We start from the raw sequence: 26,689 nt of genomic DNA on the forward strand, positions 1-26,689 counted from the left end.
TTTTACCAAAGGGGATGACAATACACTTTTTGGCATTAAGCTTCAGGCCGTGGCTTTGACACCAGGCATCTGTCTCAGTGAGGCCCTTTTGTAGTATGTCCACATCTTTAGGAGTTTCGATTATGGCTGCTAGTTTGCAGTAATCTGTAAACTTTGTTAGCCAAAGACATTCTGTGTTAGCCTGTACTTCAGAGAAGTAGATACCAAACAGGAGAGGACCCAGGACTGAACCCTGTAGTACTCCACTTGTCACTGGTCTGAAGTCGGATTTGGAGTCTGCTACTTTCACAGTGTGGGTTCTGTCCATGAGCCAGTTGGCAACCCACCTTGTGACATAGGGATTTATACCTAGTTTATTGAGCTTATCTATAATTCTAGAGTGAGGGATGGTGTTGAAAGCCTTGGCGAGATCTAGATAAGCTTAGTGAACCACCTTACCCTCATCTATGGCTTTGGCGACTGCTTCAAAAAAGTCAATCAGGTTTAGGAGACATGATCTGCCTTTTACAAATCCGAACTGGGTAGGGTCCAGAGTTTGGAGATTACCAATGTCTTTGTTTATGAGTTCCATGATGATACATTCCATGGCCTTGCAGACCAAGCTCTTCAGGCTAATGGGGTAGTAGTTCTTGGGGTCCGTCGTGGTTCCCCCTTTGTGGAGTGGAATAACCATCACGGTGCACCATTCAGTGGGCATAAAGCCTGAGGTGAGGCTATGACTGAACATGGTACTTAGGTAGGGTACCAGTTCATTCTGTAGTTCGTGTAGAACGCAGCCTGGGATATTGTCAGGTCCCATGGATGCTGTGTTCTTGGCTTTGGAGAGTGTGTGCAGCCGTGATTACAGGAACTTTGCATTCTTTTGGTATAGAGATGGGCCCTCCAGGGGGTGAGAGGGGGGTAAAGTTAGCACTGAACCTATCTGCCAGGATGTTGGCAATATCAGTTGGTTCTGTATATTTTGTGCCATTGTGCTGTAACTCAGAGCAGATCTGAGTGTTGCCATTGAGATTCTTGATATAGCTATAGAATGCTTTGTAGTTGTCTTTAGAGTCAGTGGCAATTTTGTTTTTGTAACTAGCTTTGGAGGATTTTATGAGGGATCTCAGCTTCTTACTGAGGTTGACCAGGGCGTTCCTCCAGTCATGGGATTTTACTCTTTTTTGCAACAGTTTCTTCTGTTGTAGAGTTTGTTTATGGCAGAGGACCACCAGATCCGCTTCCTTTTTTTGGAGAATAACATCTTGGTTCTATTAAGGATAGCATGATCCATGCACTCGTGTAAGTACTTATAAAGTGCATTTGTGTAGGATTCAGCAGTTGTAACTCTATTGTCAGTCTGCATGGGTGTCATGAAGTTTGCCACTTCTGTCTTAAGAAGTGTGAAGTTGGCTTTGGAGAAGTTTTTTACGGTGGTTTACCTAATTGGGGGTGGGGGCGGGATGTGGATGTCTAGGGTGATTAGCTTGTGGTTGGATCTGACCAACAAGGAATTGACCTCTGGTGTGGAACACCGGTTGCCCATGTTGATAATGACCAGGTCTAGAATATTACTGCCCCGGTGGGGGTGTGAATAAGTTGATTCAAGGCGTTGGAATTTATGAATTCCGGAAAACGTTGAGCAAAAGAGTTGGTACATGAGTAGTTTTCCCAGTTAATGGTAGGATAGTTGAAATCGCCCATTATTAGGGTGTTAGGTTGTACCCTAATACTTTCCAGTGTATCAAGAAATGAGGAGTGGGAATCCTGGGGCATGGTGGTGGGTCTGTAGCAAGCTACAATTTGGATTGCGGTCTTGCCCAGAGTTAGTTGCACTTGGATAATGTCGGATGCATTATGCTGTTCAACTAGCCTGGAGGTGTGGATATCCTTAATGAATATGGACACGCCTCCACCTTTAGTGCTTTGTTCTGGGTTAGGTGGCCGAAAGGTGTGGTATGAATTATAGCCTGATAATGCAGGGGTGCTCTCTGGAGCTTTGAACCAGGTCTCTGTCACCACACAGATGTCGATGTTCTACATTTTAAGAAGTGCCTCGAGTGAGTGCATTTTGAGGGTAACGTTTACATATTCAGATTTTATGATTTTTTTTCCTACCCAAAAACTTTGGAAGGTTACATTCGGATAACTGATGTTTCAGATAATCAACATTCTACTGTATGTTGCATCTAATACATCATGGAACATTACTATCCTGCATCATGTTTAAACATCTGCTTTATTTAGCACAGTGCTGCAGCATTACTGATCTTTCTGAATGCCCTCCCAAGTACAAGATGCTGAATGAAAAACAAGAGCAGTTACTTGTAGCACTAAATACATTGGCCATGGAAAATATATCATCATTATCACTTTTTTCAAATAAGTTGAAAGAAACTACACTAAAAATTACCACAACAAAATTTAATAAATAACTTAAGAAAAAACACCACGTTGTAGAAATAGTATCAGTATGAAATCCTGTCAGACCAGTTCATCATAAGGAAACTAAATGAAGACAATTTAAATGCTGATGAGGAATGAAACAAGTGTTTCAGTTTCATGGCATTTCCATTTATACATCAATATTTTGCTTCAAGGATTGCTGTCTAGTGTTAGCAGAAAAAAAAAAATAATTCACCATTTTCTGTGGTATGTGTTGTCTAAGTAGAGAATTCACTCACCTATTGACTTTCTGATGGAATATTAAGTTTATCAAAATATTTTTCATAGTTAAGGGCTCTACCAGTTTCTCGCTGTTTATGCATCTAAATACTGCTTGTTGGTGGCAGGATGCATACTCAGTGCATTGTTTTTCCTTGGGTAAGGAATTAGCCATGGGTGAATCAGGTAGACATATCATATTTTTTTTATAACAGACCATTTGCTTTGTTGGTAGGGGCGCAGTCCAACATAAGACAGTTATAGATACAGTGATTAGGTCTGGGGTGAAATAAACCCTGGACTAGAAACATATCGATCTGCAAAAAAAAAAAAAAAAAAATTTCAAAAGTTCCATAATTCCATTTGTATTTAAGATGGCTAGGAGTAGAGTAGCAAAGGAGACCACAAGATATTTATTTTATTTTAATTATTTTAACATAAAACAGAACAATTCAACTTAAATAAGCTCTAAGGACATCATTAGACTTCTGGCTTACAAACTATTTTATATCATAATAATAATAATTATTATTATCATTATAAGCATATATATAGCTTTACTTTGATAGCCCATTTTCTAAGGTTAATAATGTTTTAATGCCTTCTACGCTGGGTGAAATTGGAGATTAGGAAATAGGCAAACTGAAAAACAGAAAGAAGTCGGCATAGCAATGTTCCATAACAAGGTGTTGCTTTGGTGGAGTTTGCAGTGGGAAAAAAGTCTACCTTCTCATGGCACACAAATTCAACTACCAGGAGGCTGACATAAAGAAATGGCCACCGTAGTTGCAATTACAAAATCATGGATATCTTGTGAAGATGAGTTGAAAAAAAAGTAAACCAACCACCTGAAAAAAATGAGGATAGAAGGAAACAAACAAATTAGGTTAACTGTTATCTCTATGTGCAAGTAATAATATGAGAGAGAGAATATCTGATGCAAAGATGACATCTAGTGGTCCAACTGCAAAACAAACATAAAAGAGAATTATGAAGTATAAACAAAAAATCTGTACCATTTATTACATCATTAAGAAAAGTAGTCAATTTTTAGAACAATAATTCCCTTCAGGGTGGATGATACAGGAAATAATTGACTTTCCAGGGTTGAAGAGGCCCTCCTCCTGTAATGTCAGGCCTCACAACATCCCTGGGTGGTTTGTTATTTCACTGTAATTCCCACCTTGTGACATTATTATATGCATAACAAAATTCTGATAGCCACTGAGGTCAGCTGTGTGCACATTCACTTCTCAGAACACCACCAGACGGTCTGTTATTCTGATAATGCCCACTGTTTTGGGTATTATTACTTGTGTAACAATGTTGCAGTTTTCATTAGTCAGTTTCATACAAACTATGTCTTTTAGACATTATCTTAATAAATCTGTGAATTAAAATAAAACAAAAAAATGCCTAATAAAATTATGAGTACTTTTATTGCCTGCATATCAGTCTCTTTTGCTGTAGTATCTGAAAAAAAATATTTTATTCAATTAACAAAGTGGACCAAAGTACTTACACAAACTTATATGACTGAAGAAAATGCACCAACACAGCATGGTATAGACACAGATTCATTCATTACAGCCTCTAGAATGAATAAATGTCCCCTAGGCTATAAAGTAATAAAACTAGAGAGTGGTAATTTAGAAAGTGTATCCACCAGGTGTTACTGCTCAAAATGCAGGGAACAAATGACAGAATTAGATTGCTCCTACAGTAAAATCAGTATAGAACTCTTTATAGAGCATTCAGCACACCAAAACAGGAAGTATATATTAATGAATCACATTCATCACTCATAAGTGTTAGCCATTCAGAATGCCGCAATGGTCACATGCCTGCACCTCCATACCCAATTAGCTGCAGTGCTTCCAGCCTAGTTTGTGTGACAGAGACACCCAGAGACAAAAACAAGACTCTCAGTGCTTCCCAAGTGACCAGCAGAACTTAGGTGCCATATTCGAGTTTGAGTGGGAGTCAATCTGGCATCTGCTTTACTTCAAACCTGATTTCTTTTTCATTTGGCAATCCCAGCTCTTCTGTACTTAACTACTTATTATTGTTTGGTGGCTTGGCTGCCACAGCACAATGAGCATTAGTTTAGGTTTGGGTTTTCTGGTTCTGTCCAGTTGCTGTCCTGAGTAATTGATCCAACTCGCATTTAAGTGGTGATGAACTGAAAACTTAGCACCTCTCTTTATGTGAATGCCCAGAACATGGGACTTCATTTCATAGGACATGACTACTGAGTTGATCACTGAACTTGGGCTCAAGGTGTTCTCTTTCCATGTATATTATGATCAACCATGTGTCTGAATGCAATATTCATTATGTAATAATTTGTCACTCACTCTCTTGGATACATAGGATGTCCAGCCTCCTCCGTATCAGAGGCTTCAGAGGCTTCAGAAGTCAGTGAGGGATATCATCAGAATTAATGACAGACTCATGGCAATCAGACTCCAGTGTAATGATAGGACAGTATTCATAATCTCAGCCTATGCCCCACAGCAAGGTTGTGATAGTGAGGAAAAGAGTGCATTCAGACAGCAGTTGCAGGACCTACTAGATAAAGCAGGACAACATGAATTGATGTTGATAATGGGTGATTTAAATGCACATATCGGGACAGACAGAACAGGATATGAGGACTGCCTGGGTCCACATGGGTGGAGCAATAGGAATAAAGGAGGAGAAGCCATTCTAGACTTCTGTCTGGCAAATGGCTTGATAGTAGCCAACACATGGTTCAGAAAGAGAGACAGTCACAAGATCACATACAAGAGTAGCCAACATGCAACTCAGATAGACTTCCTCCTAGTAAGGAAAAGGCACTGGGGTAGAATCCATGATTGCAAAGTCATCCCCAGTGAAACAGTCGGTTCACAGCGTAGTTGTCACAATCAGCTGCAAGCAGTGGTCAGAGAAGGCTCTAAGGTCAACAGAGACCAGGCTGAAGACCTGGAAGTTGACTGGAGAGAAAGTACAGCAGTTCAAGGAATTACTCAGGGCTCTAACACCCCAAGAAGAGGAGGAAATATGTGTTAGGTCTACAGAAAAGATATGTGGCCGAGCCAGGTATGGAAATTAATTACATAAGGAAAGCTGGTGGTGGAATGCAGAAGTCCAGGAAGTCATCAAAAGAAAGAAGGAGTGCATGAAGAAATGGGAGATAGAAAAGACTGACCAAGCTAGGAAGGACTACTGGTTGGCTAACAAAGAAACTAAGAAAGAAGTTGCAATAGCAAAGAATAGGGCATCAGAGGCACTCTATCAGCTTCTGGAAAGTGACTCAGTAAGGGGCACAAAGAAACTATACCAGGTTGCAAGGCAAAGACAGAAAGATAAAGAAGATAGTCAGACACCCTTCATAAGGGATTCCAGCAACAACCTGCTTACCAGCCCACAGGACATCAAAGGCAGATGGAAGGAGTATTTCCAGCAGCTTCTGAATAAAGAAAACCCCACAGAAGCGGTACTGCCCCAGAAACAGCCTACAATGAGAGTAGAAGAGGAGCCCAGCTTAGAAGAAGTAAGAGCAGCACTAAGGAAAATGAAGTCAGGGAAAGCAGCAGGCTCAGATGAGGTCACAGCAGATATGATAAAGATGCTAGGTGAGCTAGGGAAGAAATGGCTCCTGAGGGTACTAATTGCAGTGTGGAGAGAAAGGCGTATTCCAGATGACTGGAGAATAAGCATACTCGTGCCAGTGTACAAGAACAATGGGGACATCCACAACTGTGGACAGTACAGAGGCATCAAACTCTTACCACATTGCATGAAAGTTCTGGAGAGGGTGATTGATAAACGGATATGCAGAATAGTAGAATGTAAGATGGGAGATGAACAGTTCAGATTCAGATCAGGATGGAGCACAATTGACCCAATGTTTGCATTGAGACAGATACTTGAGAAGAAACTAGAGAAGAGGAGAGAGTCAAACTAGGCTTTCCTAGACTTGGAGAAAGCATATGACAAGGTCCCAAGAAAGCTGATCTGGGCAGTACTGCGGTGGTTTGAAGTCCCAGAAACATTGGTAGAATTAGTACAGGCTATGTACAAGGACCCAGTGACTCAAGTACGAACAGTGTTTGGCCTCACTGTGGGGTTCCCAGTGGGAGTGGGTGTACACCAGGGTTCAGCTCTGAGCCCACTGCTGTTCATACTGGTAATGGACTACATCAGCAAACAGGTTGGAGGGGTCAGAGCAACAAAGCTGCTGTATGCAGACGATGTGGCAGTACAGGCAGACTCTGATCTAGAACTTCATCAAAGGATAGGAGAATGGAATGCAAATCTGAAGGCACATGGGATGAAACTAAGCACAGATAAGATAGTGGTAATGGCAGCAGATTGGGGAAATCAGAAGAAGCTGAGAATAGAGATAGATGGGAAGATAGTGGTAAACAGCTTCAAGTATCTGGGAGGGGTGGTTGAGGAGAAGGGTAGCCTGAATGAAGAGGTCAAAGCTAGAATCAGAGGGGCTGCAGCCAACTGGCATAGAGTATCAGGTGTAGTATATGACAGAAGAATGCCAAAGAAGCTGAAAAGTAAGGTGTACAAGACAATGGTGCGACCAGTACTACTGTATGGTACAGAAACCTGGGCAGTAAAGGCAGGACAGTTGAAAAAGCTAGAGGTGATGGAAATGAAGTGCTTGAGAAAGGTGGTAGGATGCACACTGCGGGACAGGCGAAAAAATGAGGACATAAGAGCAGAAGCCAAAGTAGCTCCAATTGCAGAAAAGATCAAAGAAAACAGATTACAATGGTATGGGCACATGTGTAGAAAATCAGAAGACAATCTGGTGAGGGAGATTTGGGACAGACAGGAAGAAGGTAAGAGGAAGCGAGGGCATCCAGCAAAGAGGTGGATGGATTATGTGAAAGAAGATCTGCAACAGTCAGGCATGAGTGTTGAAGAAGGCAGGAGAGTGGCACTGAATCAAGAGAGTTGGCGACAGTTAATACGATACCCCATCCCCATGTAAATGGGAAAAAGGGGATGATGATGATGATGATGATTGTCACTCAGGTTCAGCTCAGACAAGCTACTCCTGATAAACATACCCTTTCAGGGACTGAATTTCCTGTATAAGTGGTGAAATTTCCCAGTATAGCTACAAAGTCAATAGGTAGGACCCTATGAAGCATCACTCCCACTGCCTCCATGAAAAATAAAGATTCAGGAAAAGCTGTTATATGCATATGCACAAACAGCATGACTTTCTTTTCTACATCTCACAACTGTATTGTTACCTTTGTATTTATTATTTTTCCTCCCCACAGCTAAACATGAGATGCTACCAGCTTTTCTACTCATTCTTTGAGTCTAGCGGATCCACCTTAGCCTCCCCTGGGCTCAGTTTAACCCATGTCCATGGCTGGTGTGGAGAATGAGGACACTGTTGAAGCATCACACTGCTGATGCTGCAGGGAGCCCTCTAAGTCTTCCAAGCTCTGCAACTGATGTCTTTGGGGGGTGCATCCACACTTCTGCATATATGCTACCTCCTAAATAAGTGGCACACTGCTTATGTGGTACAGAGCTCAACAGGCTTGAAACAACACTTTATTGCAGCAAGCCTAGCCTGCCTCCCTCCAGGATGGGCAAGCCAACATCGACCACTCACATCCTGTAGCCCTCTAGCACCCATGTCACTAATTAAACACAGGCCATCTGGAGTGTAGGAACGGCATTATCCTTGTCCACTTCTGGGTTGTTTCTGACTTTTTCATTTATTGTTACAAATTTAGTCTGTATAGGCAGCTAGAGGCTGGTACATATCACAAAACCCAACCAAGGACTCTCTTGAAGAGCAGCACCAGAAAAGGAAAGCAGACATCCTCCATTATAAAGTTTGGTTCTGTAACCATCACTGGATGTAGAGCTAAGGTGTTCTATAACCAACACTGTATGTACAGTTAAGATCGACTATAGTCCCTGGTACTTTGAAGCCTCCTGCATAAGGTTTGTCTCTTTTTCAGACAGTCAATTGGCATTACACATCCCATGAGTCTGTTGCTCGTACTATAATCTAGCCATCTGAATCTGACTGGCTCCACCACAGTGACAGTGCCCTTCACTCTTAATCTTCCCCTAGTAGGCAATGAGTCCACATTGGGGCTCCTCTCAGCTTATATGGGCTGGGCTCAATTAAACTATATAAGACACCCAGCCACCATGCTCTCTCCTGTGAAACTCTCCCCTAAAACTGGATTCACGGGTGAGTCCTATTATTCATGTCCCGAGTGAGGTTTTCCTACTCTTTAAATGAGCAATTGTGAGATCAAATTTCTGGATCCTTCTTTGTCTGGTTCCACCTCTGAGATCAGTTTCACAAGGGTGACCCTACTGGCAGTACACACCTGCCAACAGCATAGCTTTAAGGTTAAGGCCTGATGCATATTACCCAGCATGACAGGAGGTCTGCAAGTTTCAGTTTTGAAAAAATAATAATTATGAAATATTTCATCTGCAGCTATATGAACTGTAAACCAGTCAGCATAGATAGAAAAGCTGTGATAAAGAGTTTTTCTTCCATTTCAATGCTCTGAATCATGGTGGTATTATGTCTCAGAACTTCACTCTAGGGGAATATTTTTTTTTAAATAATTGTCATTTATTAAAAATAACTACCACAGTTAAGCTACTTGGTAACCTGCAACTTTGCTTATGTGTAGAAAAACCAAGAGAGATGTAGCAAGGGAGGTTGGCTCCCAGGGCAACATACCTGTGTCACCTCCCGTTCCTTCCCTGCCCAGTCTATACCTATTTTGCACCCATAGTCTCCCCCTAGTCCCTTTCTGGTGTGTATGGTATATGCCATTAATACGGACCCTAAAGCACTTGCCATTGCAGACAATTTTCTACGGTTTCTACTGCACAGAAGTACAAACACTTAAGATTAGATAGCAGTGATGTCATTGTTTCAAAGAAAAACAGGAGTCCCTGGAATTGAAAAAAAATTGAAGACCACCACGTGTGATCAGTTATCGGCTGTTTGGACTTAATCAGATGAATGGGATGAGTTGGTCAGGGAGGTCTGGGGCTCTGTGAACACTGTAAGGTAGGTTACCTACAGACAGCAATATCAGTGTACAGAAAATTCTGGGCTCTTCCCAGCCCAAGGTTTCACTTACCTAATAGGTAATATGATAGTATGATGTGAAATATCTACTCTGTGATACTAGACAGATGCCAGTAGGTCAGATTCCCAGGAAAGTGACAAAAGGTGACTGACGGCTAACTGGAGCATAGGCTTCAACAGAAATGTATGAATCTTTATTTTTACCCACACATTATTAAGTCACAAAAAGTAAAAAAAAAAAAAAAAAAAGTTATATGAGTCTATATTAACTTTTAACAGTTATATGCACTTTTTCAAAGCAAACCATGACGGGCTCATCTCAGCACAGAGTATATTATTTAAACTTGTACATAACATGGAAAACTGCATTAAAAATACAATACACTTTGGATGAATAATGGGAAATTGCCAATAAGTTGGGAGGTATAGGTAATGGATGGTTACTAAGAGGGTAAAGGATGCATAACAGAGCCACCCCTAGTTTAATTTTTTAATGAATTAATTTGCTTCACAGCCGCTCAAGAATTTGTCTTTTATCTAAAAAAGACTAGCGGTGTTTCAAAAATGTAGCGAGACAATTTACATTCTACCATGCGTGCAAAGATAATGCCAATATGAAGCTAGGATTACGAAAAAAATCATCTTCCTGACTAGGAAACTCTATAATATTTAGCTTTGGGAAGCAAACTCTTTTCCTTAGGTTTAGTTCCAAAAATATGAAAACCGATTCTTATGCAGTCACCTATTTTTTTTCATTTAGAAAGCTCAAGGTGGCATAAGTATCATGTCTTTCTATGCAGCCTACCTGACACTTTCAATTTAATTATATTAAATATATGTAGCAATTACATTACCAATTATATTACACTACCAATATCTTCAGTCACACTTGCTGGCTTTGTGTTTATAACTGTGATGATTCAAAACAAATACTACTAATTTAAAATGCAGTTTTAATGCATGGTGGTTGAACACGGCTGTGCTTTATGCATGGTGGTTGAACACAGGTTTGCTTTAATAAGTTACATTATGACGAAAGAAACTCACTTCACTGAAATTGCCAGTTTATAACCCCTGTAGTACTACAGTCTGTTGAGAATGGCTGAATTTCACACACACTGTGTTGGGGATGATACTTTCTATACCCTTCACACTGTGGGGTTTGCCCATCACATCCTGCTAATTAAATACCTAACACAAAAGCCATTCTGCCTTGAAGTAAGTTGGTACCAGTCATTCTGCAGTATTTATGTAACCCAGTATTTTCTATTGAGAGCTAGAATGCCAGATTTTGAACTATTGCTTTCACAGAACTCTCTTTCAATGAACTGAGATTTAACTTCATCTGAGCAGATACTCTTTTGTTTAAAATTTACAATATGCAGGGAATAGTCACCTGTCCTGCTGAAAAATATTTATGCTGAAGGTCGCCTGAATACTGTGTTAACTCATGGCAATTGACTGTAGCAGAGGAACTCAATTATCCTTAATTGTAATATGAATGTTTGCATGTATTGATGGCATACAAGTTAAACTTGCCAGTACTATAATTATTTTGTAATTTTATATTTTAAAAATGCATTTTACTGGATCAGCAATAGGAAACAAAAGCTCTATCTATGATTGTACAGAAAATCAATTGTTGTATACTCTAAGTGCAGACTAATGCCCATTATGGGCTTAGATGAGAGTCAAGGGCACACTTACTTGCTTCTCGCTGAGGTACTGCATTCCTTTGGCTACATCCACCACAAACTGAAGCAGTTGTTGTGATGTCAGTGTTGATGCTGTTCCATGTTCTTTTGCAAAGGCAGGATCAGTCTCTAGGACTCTGCTTTTCCGAAGGAAATCCAGGAGGTTCCCGTAAGGAGCATATTCAATGGCGATATATAGATAACCTTGGAGTGCAGAAGAACACGGATTTAGGAATCATGTAGGGGAAAACACAACCTTTATTTATTTATGGACTGAATGTTTAATTTTCCAAACTTGTATCCTCAAACAAAGTGATGTATCTTTCACTACCCTGATATGGATCTGGTATAGTTAACAAGATATCATACACAATGTGTGGGTATTATGTTTAAATTATGTGAAATGAGTGACTGCTACAAAAATCTTAACAATTACTTCAGAAAATGCTCAAAATGTTTGGGCATGAAGATTACCAATGTTTTCTTTAGATAAAGCATTTCAGTTTTTCTTGTAAGTAAGTTATATACTGTCTAGTTCATTCTTTTTTGTTCCCCTCAACCCTGTTTCTTCATGCCCCCTCCCCACACATAGTACCTGACTAACCTATTTCTTTCCCCCTCCAAGGCAGGGGTCAGCCCATTCATTCTCCAGTTAAACCCAGCTCTGCTGTGTAGAAATGTAAACCCCAAACTGTGATCCAGATAGCCTGATTTTGAACACAGGCTCAAACATAAGAAAAGACAGTTGGGGCAAGATAGTGGGGTGGGTGGGTGGGGTGGCAGGATCAAATTATTCATTTTGGAGGAGAGAGCGGTGGTTTGGTGGTTTTCAGCATGGCTAGTCTCCAATACAAGCTGTGGCTTTCAGGAAAGCCACTAACTGCATGAGGGGGCTTGAAATCACAAACTGGCAATGGTAGTGCCCCAGGGCGTCTGAGTGTGTATGTGTAAGTATACACACACACACACACACACACACACACACACACACACACACACACACACACACACACACACACACACACACACACACACACACACACACACATACACACACACACACACACACACACACACACAAACACACTCACACACACACACACACACACACACACACATGCACACACACACACACACACACACACACACACACACACACACACACACACACACACACACACACACACACACACACACACACACACACACACACACACACACACACACACAAATGCACACACATAAATGCACACACATGCAGAAAAAGGGCATTTGATTCCTTTCAGGTGATATAGACCCTACATCACTACCAGGTGAAAGGGGAAACATATGCCTCCATTGGATGTGGAGGGAGTGCCTGCCTGTCAAAATTGGAATGACATGTCTCTCTCTTAGAGTTTTCTATCTGAAAGATAAGTCAGACTCACTCACAGTTGGGATGGAATGCCCTTGGTCATGGCCACATTAGCAGGATAGGTCTTCTCCAAGTTCCAGTTCTTGTGGATAAGATGGATGCATTTTTACTGGAGTGATCATCTCTGTGGCTGCTAGGTGACAGGTGTAACTGGGGACTCATCATAATGGTTGCCTATATGATGGTCTCTTCTGGACAACTATTACCTTCAGCGTAAGTGAAATTCTAAGTAAGGGAAAGAATGGGCATGTTGGATTGGAGTAGCCCTGATGGTCAGCAGGCATGGGGCCAACAAATTGTTCTCCAGTCAAGGTGAGAGGCCTATGGGCCAATTATTCCACTTCAGAAGTGATAGTCAGGCACCTGACAGAACTTCATAAAGGTAAGAAGGTCATATCCTCCCTTCCCATCCAACCTCACCCTGTGGCATTTGATGACTAAACTAATGTCACTGCTCTATGGAAGTTGATTCTGCATGCCTCTGTATGATCTTGAGAATGCCCACTCTGGCATACATATGGCACATTCCACTTGCCAGTAGCTGGTATCTGCTATACATCACGCCTTTAGGTCAGGTCAATGGTATAACAAACATACTGCTAGCTTCCCCTTAAGTATGAGAAAATGAGCAATGGCTGCTAAGTCCAGTCCTCCAATACTAGGTCCTTTCAGCATCTAAGCAAGTTACTAATCAAACTCAGCTATAGACAGGACTTTATCTGTATGACCAATGCAGTTAATGCACCCTATTTGTGGTTTACTCTGTGTAATTTTATTACATATATTGGGTTCCCTTCAGAACAGATTCCTATGTTTGTCTTATGCTTTGATCTAACTGTCCCAAATTGATTTCCCAGATTACATTCTCCCTTATTGTACCAGTAATTGTGTATAATGATTGTGTTTTGGCTCCCACCACTGACTGTCAGCTTACACCATACCTCTTAACTTCTTTGCTCAGGAATTCTGGACAAAGCCAAAAATAATTGGGCGATAAAAGGGCAAAATCAGGGAAGTATTTCAAATATTTGTTATAAACTTAGACATTTGCTAGAATAACATGTTTTGCATCAGCATATATTTTCTGATGTACATGAGGTTTGAAACTCAAATGTCTGTCATTATTTGACTGCAATCCTCTGAGATTTGCCAGAGAGCCACGCATTTTTATAACAGATCAAAACAGGAGGCAAAAATGGGGACATGTTACAAAATTCTGAGCAGTTGAAAAGTATGGCTTGTATCCAGGTCCTCTCTTCATTCACTAGATCTACTGGGCCCATCTTATCCCTCCCCAGTCTTACCCTGACCTACCTATGGAGCTGGTGAGAAGATCAAAGATCCTCATGCAACTTCTAACTTTTCCCTCCCCTATCACTTACCTATGATGTCCTAGAACTGACATACAGTGGACCCTTTTGGCATGTGCCCCTCCTCTGCAGTGACTCAGCAATGACCTTTTCTCCTTCAGAATATACCTCCAGTGTGTCCAGAACATCTGCTGGAGGTCTAAAGCAAAGTGCACTCAAGTGAGCATGCTCATTCAAGATGGTCATACCCAGCATTCATTACCAGCACCTCAGAAGCTTGACCTGTTAATTGCACCTGGGTTACCTAGGCATTAGTCATGGTTTTATCTCTTTATGCAAAGATACTGGGAGTAATCCTGCATAATGATGGTCAATTATATATCAAACACAAGTAAATTATGTGTTGCCCATGCCATACCGCTCAACCTCTTAGAGCAAGAAATCTGGACAAATCCATAAATAAAAGGGAGACAAAGACTTAAAATAGGGAAAGTTTTTAAATATTGCTCTTCCAAACTTAGAATGTTGATAGAATAACAGGTTTTGAATTAACATGAATTTTCTGATGGGTATGAAGTCTGAAACTCAAATGCATGTCATTATTTTCTAACTTCAGCCATTAATAATTTGTCACTAATTTTCTAGCAAACCACAATTTTATGAAAACTAAACTAAAAATATGAGGCAAAAATCTGGACATTCTGCGAAAATCTGTATGGCCCATATTCCAATCTTCTAGCAGGATTAAGAAGCTTGTCACATGGTATCCTGTAAGAATGCTGCATGTTTTATTTATTTATTTTACTTATCTGTAGCATTTCTCAGTTCATTCCTTTGCACAGCAGTCATGTCATAGAATAATGTGATATATTATTCTTACCAATGTTTAATGTGATTTATTTATACATATGACAAATACATAATGTACTATTACCTTTGTTTTCACATGCTCCCAGTAAGTTGATGATGTTGGGATGATGACCGAGTTTACATAGAACTTCCAGCTCTCCTGCAAAGTCTCTGTGATCATTCTCTGAGGCAAACTCTGTAATATAAAGTTATGTCTGTTTAAAATGTGGTGCAACACAATGTCTTTAGATTGTTTGCAACTATCATTCAAACTTTAGCATTCTGTAACATGCTGATGTTGCAAAAAGATGTCTAACACCCAATATGGTCGCAAGTACGTTTTATCTAATGGGGCCTAAAACACATCTGGGAATGAATTTCCAGGCTTAGAATATTTACTACATGACCTGATATGTGCTGAAAGGGATTGTTAAATTGGCCAATTAACTGCTTAAGCATGCCAGTGGTTTAATATGCTCTCTGCTCTTAGTTGTGTATCATCACATTCACTTTATTGTGTCATCACAAACAATGCCTAGTAGAGAGGCAGGTGTAGACACATGGTATTTGGGTTCATGAAGCACATAATCACAAGACTCATATCAAGTATATTTTAATGCGTATGCTTTCTTTTTTAATACCTTTTATTTGACATTATCTCTAATAAATGAATGTCTACTTTCATTCATCATCAATCATAGCTGATTTGTGATTCCAAACAAAAAACAGCACTATAATATCCTAGTATTCATCACAAACGAAAAATATTGGAAAATAAGTTTATGCAATAATTTGTAAATGTTTTGACATAAAAAATGCTCATATTTATTAATCAAGGAATATTGAAGTTATTATTTATTATTATTTATTTACTTGCACAATATCACAAAGATGGGCATCACAAATATTTCAAAACAAGCGGTACTTGTTTAAAATCATCGCAAAGAATATTTGTCTACATATATATGTTCAGTTAAACAACCTCAGCAATTGTTTCACACCGTTACTTATTTAAGACAATCTATCTTTCCAGGTTGTACAAGAATTCTTGAGAAGACCTGAAGTTTCCAATGGCTTTATAGAGGTCATTATACTGCATTTGGCTTCTAGGCTGTCAGATAATTCCTTAGGGCCACTGTGAAAATGAAAGAGGAAATCTCTCTCTCTCTCTCACACACACACACACACACACACACACACACACACACACACACACATACTTTGTAAGCATGAAAGTAAGTACTTGAACTCTGCTATCAGGTCTGTTTTCACTGGACCATATTTGAACATGGATTGAGCTGTTTTCATTTTGGAAAACATTGATTATTTACTTTATATGTAAAATATACAGCATTTTTGACTTGTTTTCCAAAAAGACACAGTTCTACAGGTTGTGCTATTACTGAGCACATTTGTGAAATGTTTGCATTTCTACTTTGTAAAATAGCCATTGAGAACATTCAGCTGTCCAATAATGTAACATAGAAAAGTCATGTAACCAAAAAGAGACACTAAACTCGCCTCTTTCTATCTATAGCTCTTCATGTAGCTCTACATACCAATTGGGGAGTGTGCAATCTACCGTGAATCAGTCTTTTACTAAAATCACATGTAACATTTAGGAATAGACTATGTCTAATTTTGTACTATATTTATCTGTACTGTAAAAACTGATTTTTAAGGATCATTTAAAAGTACAGAAATTTTCTCCACAGATTAGAGTAGACAATGTGTAATTTGTTGTACTATGTCTGTCTGTATTGTACTAATGGCTGTATGTACTGTCATCTTTATATGTGGTGCCTTTCTCCCCAGGCCTGTCCTGAAAAAGGCATTTTTGCCTGGTCAGACTTTCATGGTCAAGAAAGGTAAGTAAAAAAAACAACTAACTAATTAACTTGTTACTGTGATCATGTGATTACATTGGGAAAGTAATTTAGAAGAAAATTAGAGTAGTGGTCAAGTGCGCAGTTCAGGAGATCTCCATTACAGGACTAAAGGTATAGAAATAATCTGTCCCATATTGACTTAATTTCACAGAGTACAATATGCATTGTTGGGAACAGGAAAACACAAGGATAATGAAAAAAATCTTTGTGCATGTGTATCAAAAACAAGAAAATCTAAAGGTGTTACTGCTCATTGCTAGGAGTCTAAGCAAGAATCTCCATTCCCTACAAGCTCTTGTCATCCTACGGAATGCTGAAGTCTGTGCAGCCATTGAGACATGGCTTCAAGCCATGGAGAGCAACCCAGCAGTGCAAGGCTATAAAATCTTTCACACATTTTGACCAGCTACTACAAAGGCAGGAACTAAAGGATTTGGTATCTTGATTTACGTCAAAAATAAATATACCTTAGGGCTGGTCAAACGGGGTAATGCACTTGAGCTTTTCCATGTTTAAATCACCATAAGCAAAATCTCATACCACTTCCTTGCAAGCTATAGTTCCCGCTCTATAACCCAGGAAAACCATAACATGTATTTAAGCCTTTTGGAAGCACTCACCAACCATTCCAATTCCATATTCATAGGTGACTGTAATTACCTCAGAATTAACAGGGAATCATATATAACACCACATGTTTAGGTGAAGAGATTCCTGAATTTTGTAAAGATAAACTCATTGGGACAGATTGTCAATACACTGACCAGGGGTAGAAACATACTGGTTCTGGTCCTCACTAATATGAGAGACCATAGTATCCCCCCCCCCCAGTGTGATGTCCTTTTTGGTAAGGTCAGACAACAAAACGTCTTCTTTGAAGTAAAAATAAAACCTGGAGCCTCAGTTAACCCTGGAATGTTTTGGGACTACATTAAGGCTAAATTTCTATTATTAAAAGAATACCTGGCTAAATTTTAAGCCCCCCCCCCCAAACACTGAGAACACTGCAGCCTATGTGGAACTGTTCACAGTAACCCTATACAAACATGTTAATAGCTGTATAGAGGCAACTGTACCACCAGGAGTAAGTACAGAACAAACTCAAAAAAACAAGTAACCCTGTTGGAATTACTATGTATAACAGAAGAAAGAAAATTATGGCAAAAATGAAGATGTGTAGCATCTAGCATGATAAAAGCACTGTCATAAAACTAAACAAACAAAAAAAAAAAAAAACAAGAAAAATGCACACAAAAAGCTTCTTCCACTGGAAATTTAATGAACGATCAATGAACGATCTGGTACCTCGGCAATTCGCCTTCAAGGTTAGAATCAGGGTGCTTGAACATCTTAAAGATATAAGAAATGTCAACCTTTCCAGTCCTGTGGCAAAGCATTTTATTGATCATCATGGGGGGTGTGGTGATAGTTTGACATTCAGTGTACTAGGAAGACCTTTTATTTCTAGAGGAGATGATGTTGTAGGTAAACTTTTGGAATTGGAGACTAGAATGATTATTAAATTCAACACTTTGAAGCCTTATGGGTTGAATCAGGAACTGGCTTTATAATATATTTAAATATCAAATATCAAGTATATTTATCTATATATTTATATTTACTTCACATATTTATAATGTTTATTTTTATTTATTTATGTATTATAACATTCATTTCAACTATCATAAGCTTTTATAATTATTGTTGGATTTAATTGTTTCAAGTGAAGTTTGTTTTAAAACATTTTGTTTTAAAACATTTTGTTTAAAACACTTTGAAAGTATGCATATATTCTGTTTTAGAGATCACTTTAAGGTGAAATTTACTTCTTAATAGAAATTGCATCATTTGATTAATTGAATAATTAATGTCTAAATGGTATATAAGGCTGATGCTGAAATCTATTGAACTGTGATCCTTTGAAGGCGAATTGCCGAGGTACCACATCGTTCATTGATCGTTCATTAAATTTCCAGTGGAAGAAGCTTTTTTGTGTGCATTTTTCATTTTTTGGTCTTCACGTATGTTGCAGTTGCTGAACTTTGGCTGAATTCTACTGGTATTTGCTTTTTTATTTCACCTGAAATGTCGTCTCGTAATGCGGGCTCTGAACAGAGCCGCATGGTTGATTTATTCTTATTTAAAGACATTCTTACAGAACGTGACAAAAAGTACTCTAGTTCTGACCCTTGGAACATTGGGGGAAGTAATTTTGCTGCAGACGAACGCTTCGCTGAATTAAATAAACTAATGTCCAAAGAAGCTGATTTATATTTTGATACGCGCTTACTTGAAAAATATATTAGTTTGGACATTACCCCTCGGGGGTTACGTATTGAAAAGTTACCTGCAACACCATTTAGTGAGGATGAGTCTGATTTACTCAATGAATGGAAGAAAGTTTCCCTTTCTTGCACTGTTGGTTGGCTTAATATTTTGATTAAGCGTAATGTGAGATCGCAGGAAAAAGTTAAAAAAGAAATCATGTCATTGCAAGAGGGCTTGATGTCTGAGCCTAACTATGGAACACAAATGCTGGTGATTAGTGATAAAATACAGAAACTTGACAATGACATTGTATCTAGAAAAAGAAACAAGCTTGTTCGTGACCTCAAAGATTACGAGACAGGCATTTTGTTTAATTGGCAACGTGAAGGCACGAGTAACACACGTAATAAATCAAGGGGCAGGAGTTGGAGCAGTGGCTCTAAACGGAGAGGTGTGTCAGCTTCATCAGTGTCTTCCGGAGAGGGGAATTCGACTAAGAATGTTTCTTTTGCAAGGACTGTAACACACAGTAGAGTTCCTGACAGAGAAAATCAACTTGCTAATGATGACTTTTCTGACACTAATGTGAACTTTCGGAATGATACAGCCAGCGGTGGAAACAGGAGAAACGGAAGGAAAGGGCGGAACAGATTTAAATGAAGGTCTGTCTGAATTGACTGTACAAATGCATTGTTTAAAATGTATTAATTTGTCTAGTTTGTCTATTAATGACAACATGCTCAAAGTTTTGAATAAGGGCAGTAAGTTTGTACCTACTTTCTTCCCTTCTTTAGCTGACATCTATTTTGAGGTCAGAAGTTTTGTTAGAAAACTGTTATTAAGGGTATTTTTTGCCAAAATTAATGAAACAAGTATGCTTGAATTGTGTAATGATGAGCAAGAAATGTCTAGTGATTCTGATTTAGATGACAGTTTGTTAAATCTTTCAGTTTACAACTATGAATGGGATGAAAATAACATCAGTGATGAATATTTCTCCTCTGTAGATAACATTAATTCTGTTAAGAATAGTGAGGATGCCTCCTTTTACACTGGTTATGGTAAATTACCCTTTCCTATTTTGAAACATGCTGATAGTAAAAAATTTTTTCCACACATTGCAGTGCCTGTGATTTCTACTTTTCAAAAGGTTCTCTTTAAAGAATTAGAACTTTCTTTTTGGAAGTTTTGTAGAGAAAAAAGGCATTATAATTTAAGCAAGGATGAATGGTATGCCTTACAAGAATTGAAAAAATGTAAGAAGGATTACATATTTAAATGTGCCGATAAAGGCGGAAACTGGGTAATCATGGACAAAATAAATTATTGTTCCATGGTGGGGAAATTGTTGTCTAATTCTGATGAAGATAAGAGGCTGGAGGATGATCCTACTCTGACATATAACAGTGAATTGTTATCCATTTTGGAAAAAGGTGAACGTCTGGGGTTTTTGTCGCAGAACAATGTTAAAAAATTGTACATACGTCAACCTACTGTGCCTATTTTATATGCTTTACCCAAAGATCACAAAAATTTGTCAGAACCACCAGGTAGACCCATCATATCTGGGATTGGTTCTTTTCTTGAAAACGCCAATTTGTTATTGGATTTTCAGTTGAAGGATTATTTGAAGAGAGTAGTGGCTCATATCAAGGATACACAGGATTTAATTAATTACATTTCTGGTTTAGAATGGAACCATGAGTATTATTGGGTCACTATTGATGTCAAATCCCTCTATACCAATATTGACAAACAGTGGGGACTTGAATCTGTTCAACATATGCTGGGTGAAGGTCCTAGAACTTCTTTTTTGGTTTATTTGTTGGAATCTTGTCTCACACACAGTTATTTTTGTTTCAATAATGAATTCTTCTTGCAAATCAAAGGCACTGCAATGGGTGCGGCATATGCGCCATCATATGCCATTATTTATATGGATTTTTTTGAAAGAAAATTCATATATTCGAGTGAATTTTTCAAAAATAATGTGATCATGTATAAGCGATACATAGATGATTTAATTTTCATCTGTAAAGGGGAAATTTGCGAGTTTTTAGATTTTTTTACTACATTGAATGACAATGAACATAAATTACAATTTTCCTATGAGTTTAATAGGAGTGAGATTAATTTCCTTGACTTAACTCTTTTTGAAATGGATAATAAAATACATTTCAGACCTTATAGGAAACAAACATCAGTTAATATGTTTTTACATTCCACTAGTATGCATCCCCAGCATTTGATTAATGCTTTGCCTTCAGGGGAGTTTCAAAGAATCCGTAGTCATACGAGTGTTAAAGAAGAGCTGGATAAGGAATTGAATATTGTACTTTCCAGGTTGTTGGAAAGGGGATATGATTATGATCATCTATTACGGTGTCGTGATGGACAGGCAAGTGAGCATACTAGGGCTCCGAGTCTAGCAGAAGATACCAAGCATTTAGCTATTAATAATGTTGCTGAGAAAACTGATGTTGAGAAAGTATTTTTTGTAATGAAATTCACCCCTTTTCATAAAATAATGACTTCTACTATTAGAAAATTTTGGTATTTAATTTGTCAGGATGAAGTAATTGGCAAGTTATTTCCTAATGCTGTTAATTTTTCTTTTAAAAGGGGAAAGAATTTAAAAGAAATTTTGAATTTCAATTTTAAATCCAGACAAAAGGGTTATATATTTTCTATCAGAACTGGCACTTTGCATGTGGATCTTGCAGTATTTGTTCTAGGGTTTTGAATGTAGATAGTTTTAATAATATCATACATATTCATAGGGAATACTTCAACTGCAGGTCCACATGTGTAGTGTATATTTTGGGGTGTTCTTGTTCAAATGTTTGGTATGTGGGACAAACCAAAAGAATGGTTAGAATCAGGGTGCTTGAACATCTTAAAGATATAAGAAATGTCAACCTTTCCAGTCCTGTGGCAAAGCATTTTATTGATCATCATGGGGGGGTGTGGTGATAGTTTGACATTCAGTGTACTAGGAAGACCTTTTATTTCTAGAGGAGATGATGTTGTAGGTAAACTTTTGGAATTGGAGACTAGAATGATTATTAAATTCAACACTTTGAAGCCTTATGGGTTGAATCAGGAACTGGCTTTATAATATATTTAAATATCAAATATCAAGTATATTTATCTATATATTTATATTTACTTCACATATTTATAATGTTTATTTTTATTTATTTATGTAGTATAACATTCATTTCAACTATCATAAGCTTTTATAATTATGGTTGGATTTAATTGTTTCAAGTGAAGTTTGTTTTAAAACATTTTGTTTTAAAACATTTTGTTTAAAACACTTTGAAAGTATGCATATATTCTGTTTTAGAGATCACTTTAAGGTGAAATTTACTTCTTAATAGAAATTGCATCATTTGATTAATTGAATAATTAATGTCTAAATGGTATATAAGGCTGATGCTGAAATCTATTGAACTGTGATCCTTTGAAGGCGAATTGCCGAGGTACCAGATCGTTCATTGATCGTTCATTAAATTTCCAGTGGAAGAAGCTTTTTTGTGTGCATTTTTCGTTTTTTGGTCTTCACGTATGTTGCAGTTGTTAAACAAAAAAAAAACTCTGAGGATAAATAAAGGTTACTAAAGCCAAATTTGATGTAAATTTGGCCACCTAGGACAAGGATGACCACAAGGCATTCTTTAGCTATATCTGCAACCTCAAAGGCAATACACAATTGTGAGCAGAGCTCATTGTTAATGGAGCCACCTATACTGAACCAAAATTGCTGGATTGGTTGTACAGGAAAACAAGAAGGATGTTTCATGCTTATCAAATGATTTATAAAAATCAGTGCATACCAAGATTATATATTCCCTGTTGTGAAGGAGGTATGGGCCTCCTGGAAATTGATTACGTATAAAGATCTGCAATCTTGGGACTGCATACATATCTGCTGACCTCACAAGACCTAAAGGTAGTAAAAGTTTTGAAACATGAAGAGAATAAGCCTAACATGACTTCCCTGCTTAGTTTAGCAGAAGTAAATTGGTGGGAATGGAAATCAAACCAGAAGCAGATAAAAATGAGGCAGCAACTGAATATGACAAAAAACTAAATAAAGAATATAAGGTGAAGGATCAGATGAGAAGGCAAGAAATGTGGAAAATGCATATAGTTGCAAGTAGAGAAAACTCTTGGAACAACCTCATGTTAATCAGGTTTGAATGCAGGAATTGTTAAAGAAAGGTGAATTTAAATCAAAAGACAAAATGTTAATATTGGTGGCCCAAGATAGTGGACTACATACATGTTGGTTTACAAAGTCCTTTGAATATGTAGGAGAAACAGACAAATGCAGGTTTTGTAAAACAGAACTGGAAACAGTCACACATCTTGTTGCTGGTTGTGATATACTAATGGCAGAAGGACTGTATACTGAAAAACATAATAAAGTGGCAAAACTGTTGAAACATGAGCCACAAAGCATTACAGAAAAATATGAAGTTTATATCACATGGGACCATCCATTACCAACAGTTCAAAAAACAGATGCAAGAAAACTAGATATAGTCCATGAAAAGAAGACAAAAGTAGCACTGATCCCTGAAATTACTATACCCAGTGACTACAGTGTCTTATGTACAGACAGACACAGTCATAAAATACCAGGATTTGCAGGCAGAAATGAGGGTAATGTGGAAGAAAAATACTCACAGTTCCAGTAGTAGTACGAGTAATGGGACTCATAAAAAATAATTTACAATCATACTTAGATATGTTACCGATACATGTAACTCTATGAATTGCAGAAGGAGTCATTACTGGGCACACTGTGGGTGCTGAGAAGAACACTTCTGGCTAACATCAATGATTGAAGCAATACTAATTTCATGAACTTTAATCATACTTTGACTTAGGAATGGATTCCATTCCAGTCATGGTATCAGAAACCCAAAAGGCTTGGAGAAATTAAAAAAAAAAAACAAGAAACCAGAAGATATAGCAAACCTACTAGCAGACAAATGCAGCTCTAACTTTACCCCTCCCCAAGCCTCCCTTTATGAAATACCATCAAATATTATTCCCCCTACTATCACTAAGGAGCAGTTCCTCAATGCTCTCTTTAACACCGATAACACTACATCGATGGGCCCCAACAATATCCAGGCTGTCTTCTAAATAGTCTCCAAATAGGCCTCATACCTCACAAATGGAGAACAGCAACCATAATCCCTCTGCACAAAGGCAGGCCACCTACAGACTCTAGAAACTATAGACCCATAAATCTCACTGGTCTCATATGCAAAGCCATGGAAAGAACTATCATGGAAATGATCCGTAATGACATAGGAAACCTCCAGACATTGTCTGCAATCTAATTTGGTTTTGTCAAGGACGGGTCATGCCTACTTAGTCTGGTGGACTTCTTTGAGAAAGTCACCAAAGCAATGGATGAGGGTAAAATGCTTTACACTGACTACCATGACCTGACCAAGGCATTTGGCACAATACCTCACATTGGAGTTGTTGACAAACTCAAGAGTTAGGTATAAATGCTTATGTCACCCAGTGGGCCTAGGACCTAGGAAGTTAGAACGGGGAAGTTCAACTCTACAAAGAGGCCAATCATCAGCAGAGTCCCTCAGGGATTGGTCTTAGGACCACTCCTCTTTGGTATCTACTTCTCTGAAGTCAAGGCCAATATCAAGGGCATCTGGCTGACCAAACATGCAGATGATTGCAAATTAGGAGCAGTCATAGAATCCCCCAATGACACTAAGGTCCTCCAAGAAGGGCTGTCACAGACAAATAACTTGCATCAAAGGCATGGACTAAAAAAAAAATAATGCCAAGAAATGCATAATAGTATCCTTCAGGAAGTCAGCCACATCCGGTAACTATCATATTGACGACACACCTCTAAGAACTGAACAAGTAGTCAGAGACTTAGAGACACACATAGACATTTAATCCAGCCTTTGACAATCATGTGTCTACGGTAGTGGGGAAACCATTCTATGTTGTGTAACTTATGAGCAAGTATGGCATTTAGGTCCAAGGAGGTCATTGTTCCCCTGTATTTGGAATTCATGAGACTTTCTAATTGAGTACTATGCTCTCCTTGATATGCACCTAACCAGGCACATCCAACAACTGGAACATCCATAGAGATTCCTCACTAAAATAATGCAGGGCATAAATAACATAACTAACTGTGTAGACTGCCTCAAAGCTCTGTCCCTGTATTCTGTCTCTTACAGGATGTTGAGGGGAGATCTATGTCTGGCATATGAGACATCATCAGACCCCACTCTGATGAACCTCTTGAATAGCTACAAAACAAACAGGACCAGAATTACCTATTTTAGTGACTTAAATTTTGTCTGTGATATAAATAGGACTTGCTGGAGAGACAGGTTTATATCCCAGAGACTACTCCTTCTCTGGAACAGGTTCCCCATCCATGTGAAGTAGAGTTCTTCTATAACCCAATTCAAGTACAACTTGGACAATGAGATGGTGGAACCTATGTCTCTAATGGACTCAGGCAGTCAGGAAATGGTTTATCTCTCAGGGCCCTGCTTGTAAATGCTTCATCTCCTAGGCTCCAGCTTACACTTACCAAGGGTATCCGAACTTGTCAGAGTTTTGAGGTGCATGGCTAGGCTTTAAAAGGCCCCAGTGCTCTTTAGCCCTGTACACACCTATGATCCTATATCTTCTGAAGGTTTAATGTTACAGAAACTGAGGGAGACACCATGGTTGTGTACAAAATCACATAAACATACCCTCTTCCCTTTAAGCATCACATGTGTGGACAAGCAGCGTTCAACCAGAAAGCAGACACCTACCTTTAAGCTTTTTAACGGCTGCACTTATCCTCAGACCATCCTTCTTGATCATGGCTTTAATAACTTGTCCAAAGTTGCCCTCACCAATTACATCTTCAAACTTGATATCATCCCACTCTAGGACTGGGTATCTGAGCGGCTCTGGCTGATGTTTAGGTTGCCGTGTCAATGTGAGAGTCCCAGAGTTAAACTGCAAAATTGTCTCTTCTCCCTGCAAAATCAATTTATGCTATGTTACTGCTTTTGAATTTTGATTTCTACATGCCATTTCTTTTGATGCACTTACTGAAAAAATAACATATTTGGTTTATCCATATTTGATGTTGAAAGTAATAATAAATACAGTGATAAAACATGCTGAACAACCAGAAGAGGCAAGTTCATAATCCAAAACAGTGATTTATTTACATTAATGTAAATTAGTGAAGTAAAATTAAAAAAAAGCTCATACATTCAAGGAATTATATCTATACTTTAAGTTATAGCCATGTGCTGAAATACACTGGCAATAACATTTTTCTAGAAAATGTACACTTAAAATGATTTTCATATGTAAAAAGTGCATTTTAAATGAGATATGAGATGAACAGTTACTACAAAATCATAAGAGGTTTGCTGGTTTTAACTAAGGACTCATGATTCTATACCAAACCAGAAAAGTACAGCAGATGATTATCTGACTTATCTACAATC

At 38.4% G+C, this 26,689-nt stretch overlaps 1 protein-coding gene across 4 annotated transcripts in view; it reads right to left on the minus strand.

The window, feature by feature from the left end:
* The window catches only part of TIE1 (tyrosine kinase with immunoglobulin like and EGF like domains 1), a 521,980-nt gene that overhangs the window by 129,639 nt on the left and 365,652 nt on the right, over positions 1-26,689 (minus strand). For all 4 annotated transcript variants that reach the window (XM_044085330.1, XM_044085328.1, XM_044085331.1 and 1 more), the window contains 3 exons: positions 25,997-26,207; positions 15,092-15,202; positions 11,447-11,637 (listed from right to left, as the gene is read on the minus strand). In XM_044085330.1, the coding sequence (XP_043941265.1) occupies positions 11,447-11,637; positions 15,092-15,202; positions 25,997-26,207 (513 nt within the window). The remainder of the gene's footprint in view (positions 1-11,446; positions 11,638-15,091; positions 15,203-25,996; positions 26,208-26,689) is intronic.

This window comes from Protopterus annectens, chromosome 10.part0, assembly GCF_019279795.1.
Source record: "Protopterus annectens isolate FY-2018-M chromosome 10.part0, PAN1.0, whole genome shotgun sequence".
NCBI classification, from domain to species: domain Eukaryota; kingdom Metazoa; phylum Chordata; order Ceratodontiformes; family Protopteridae; genus Protopterus; species Protopterus annectens.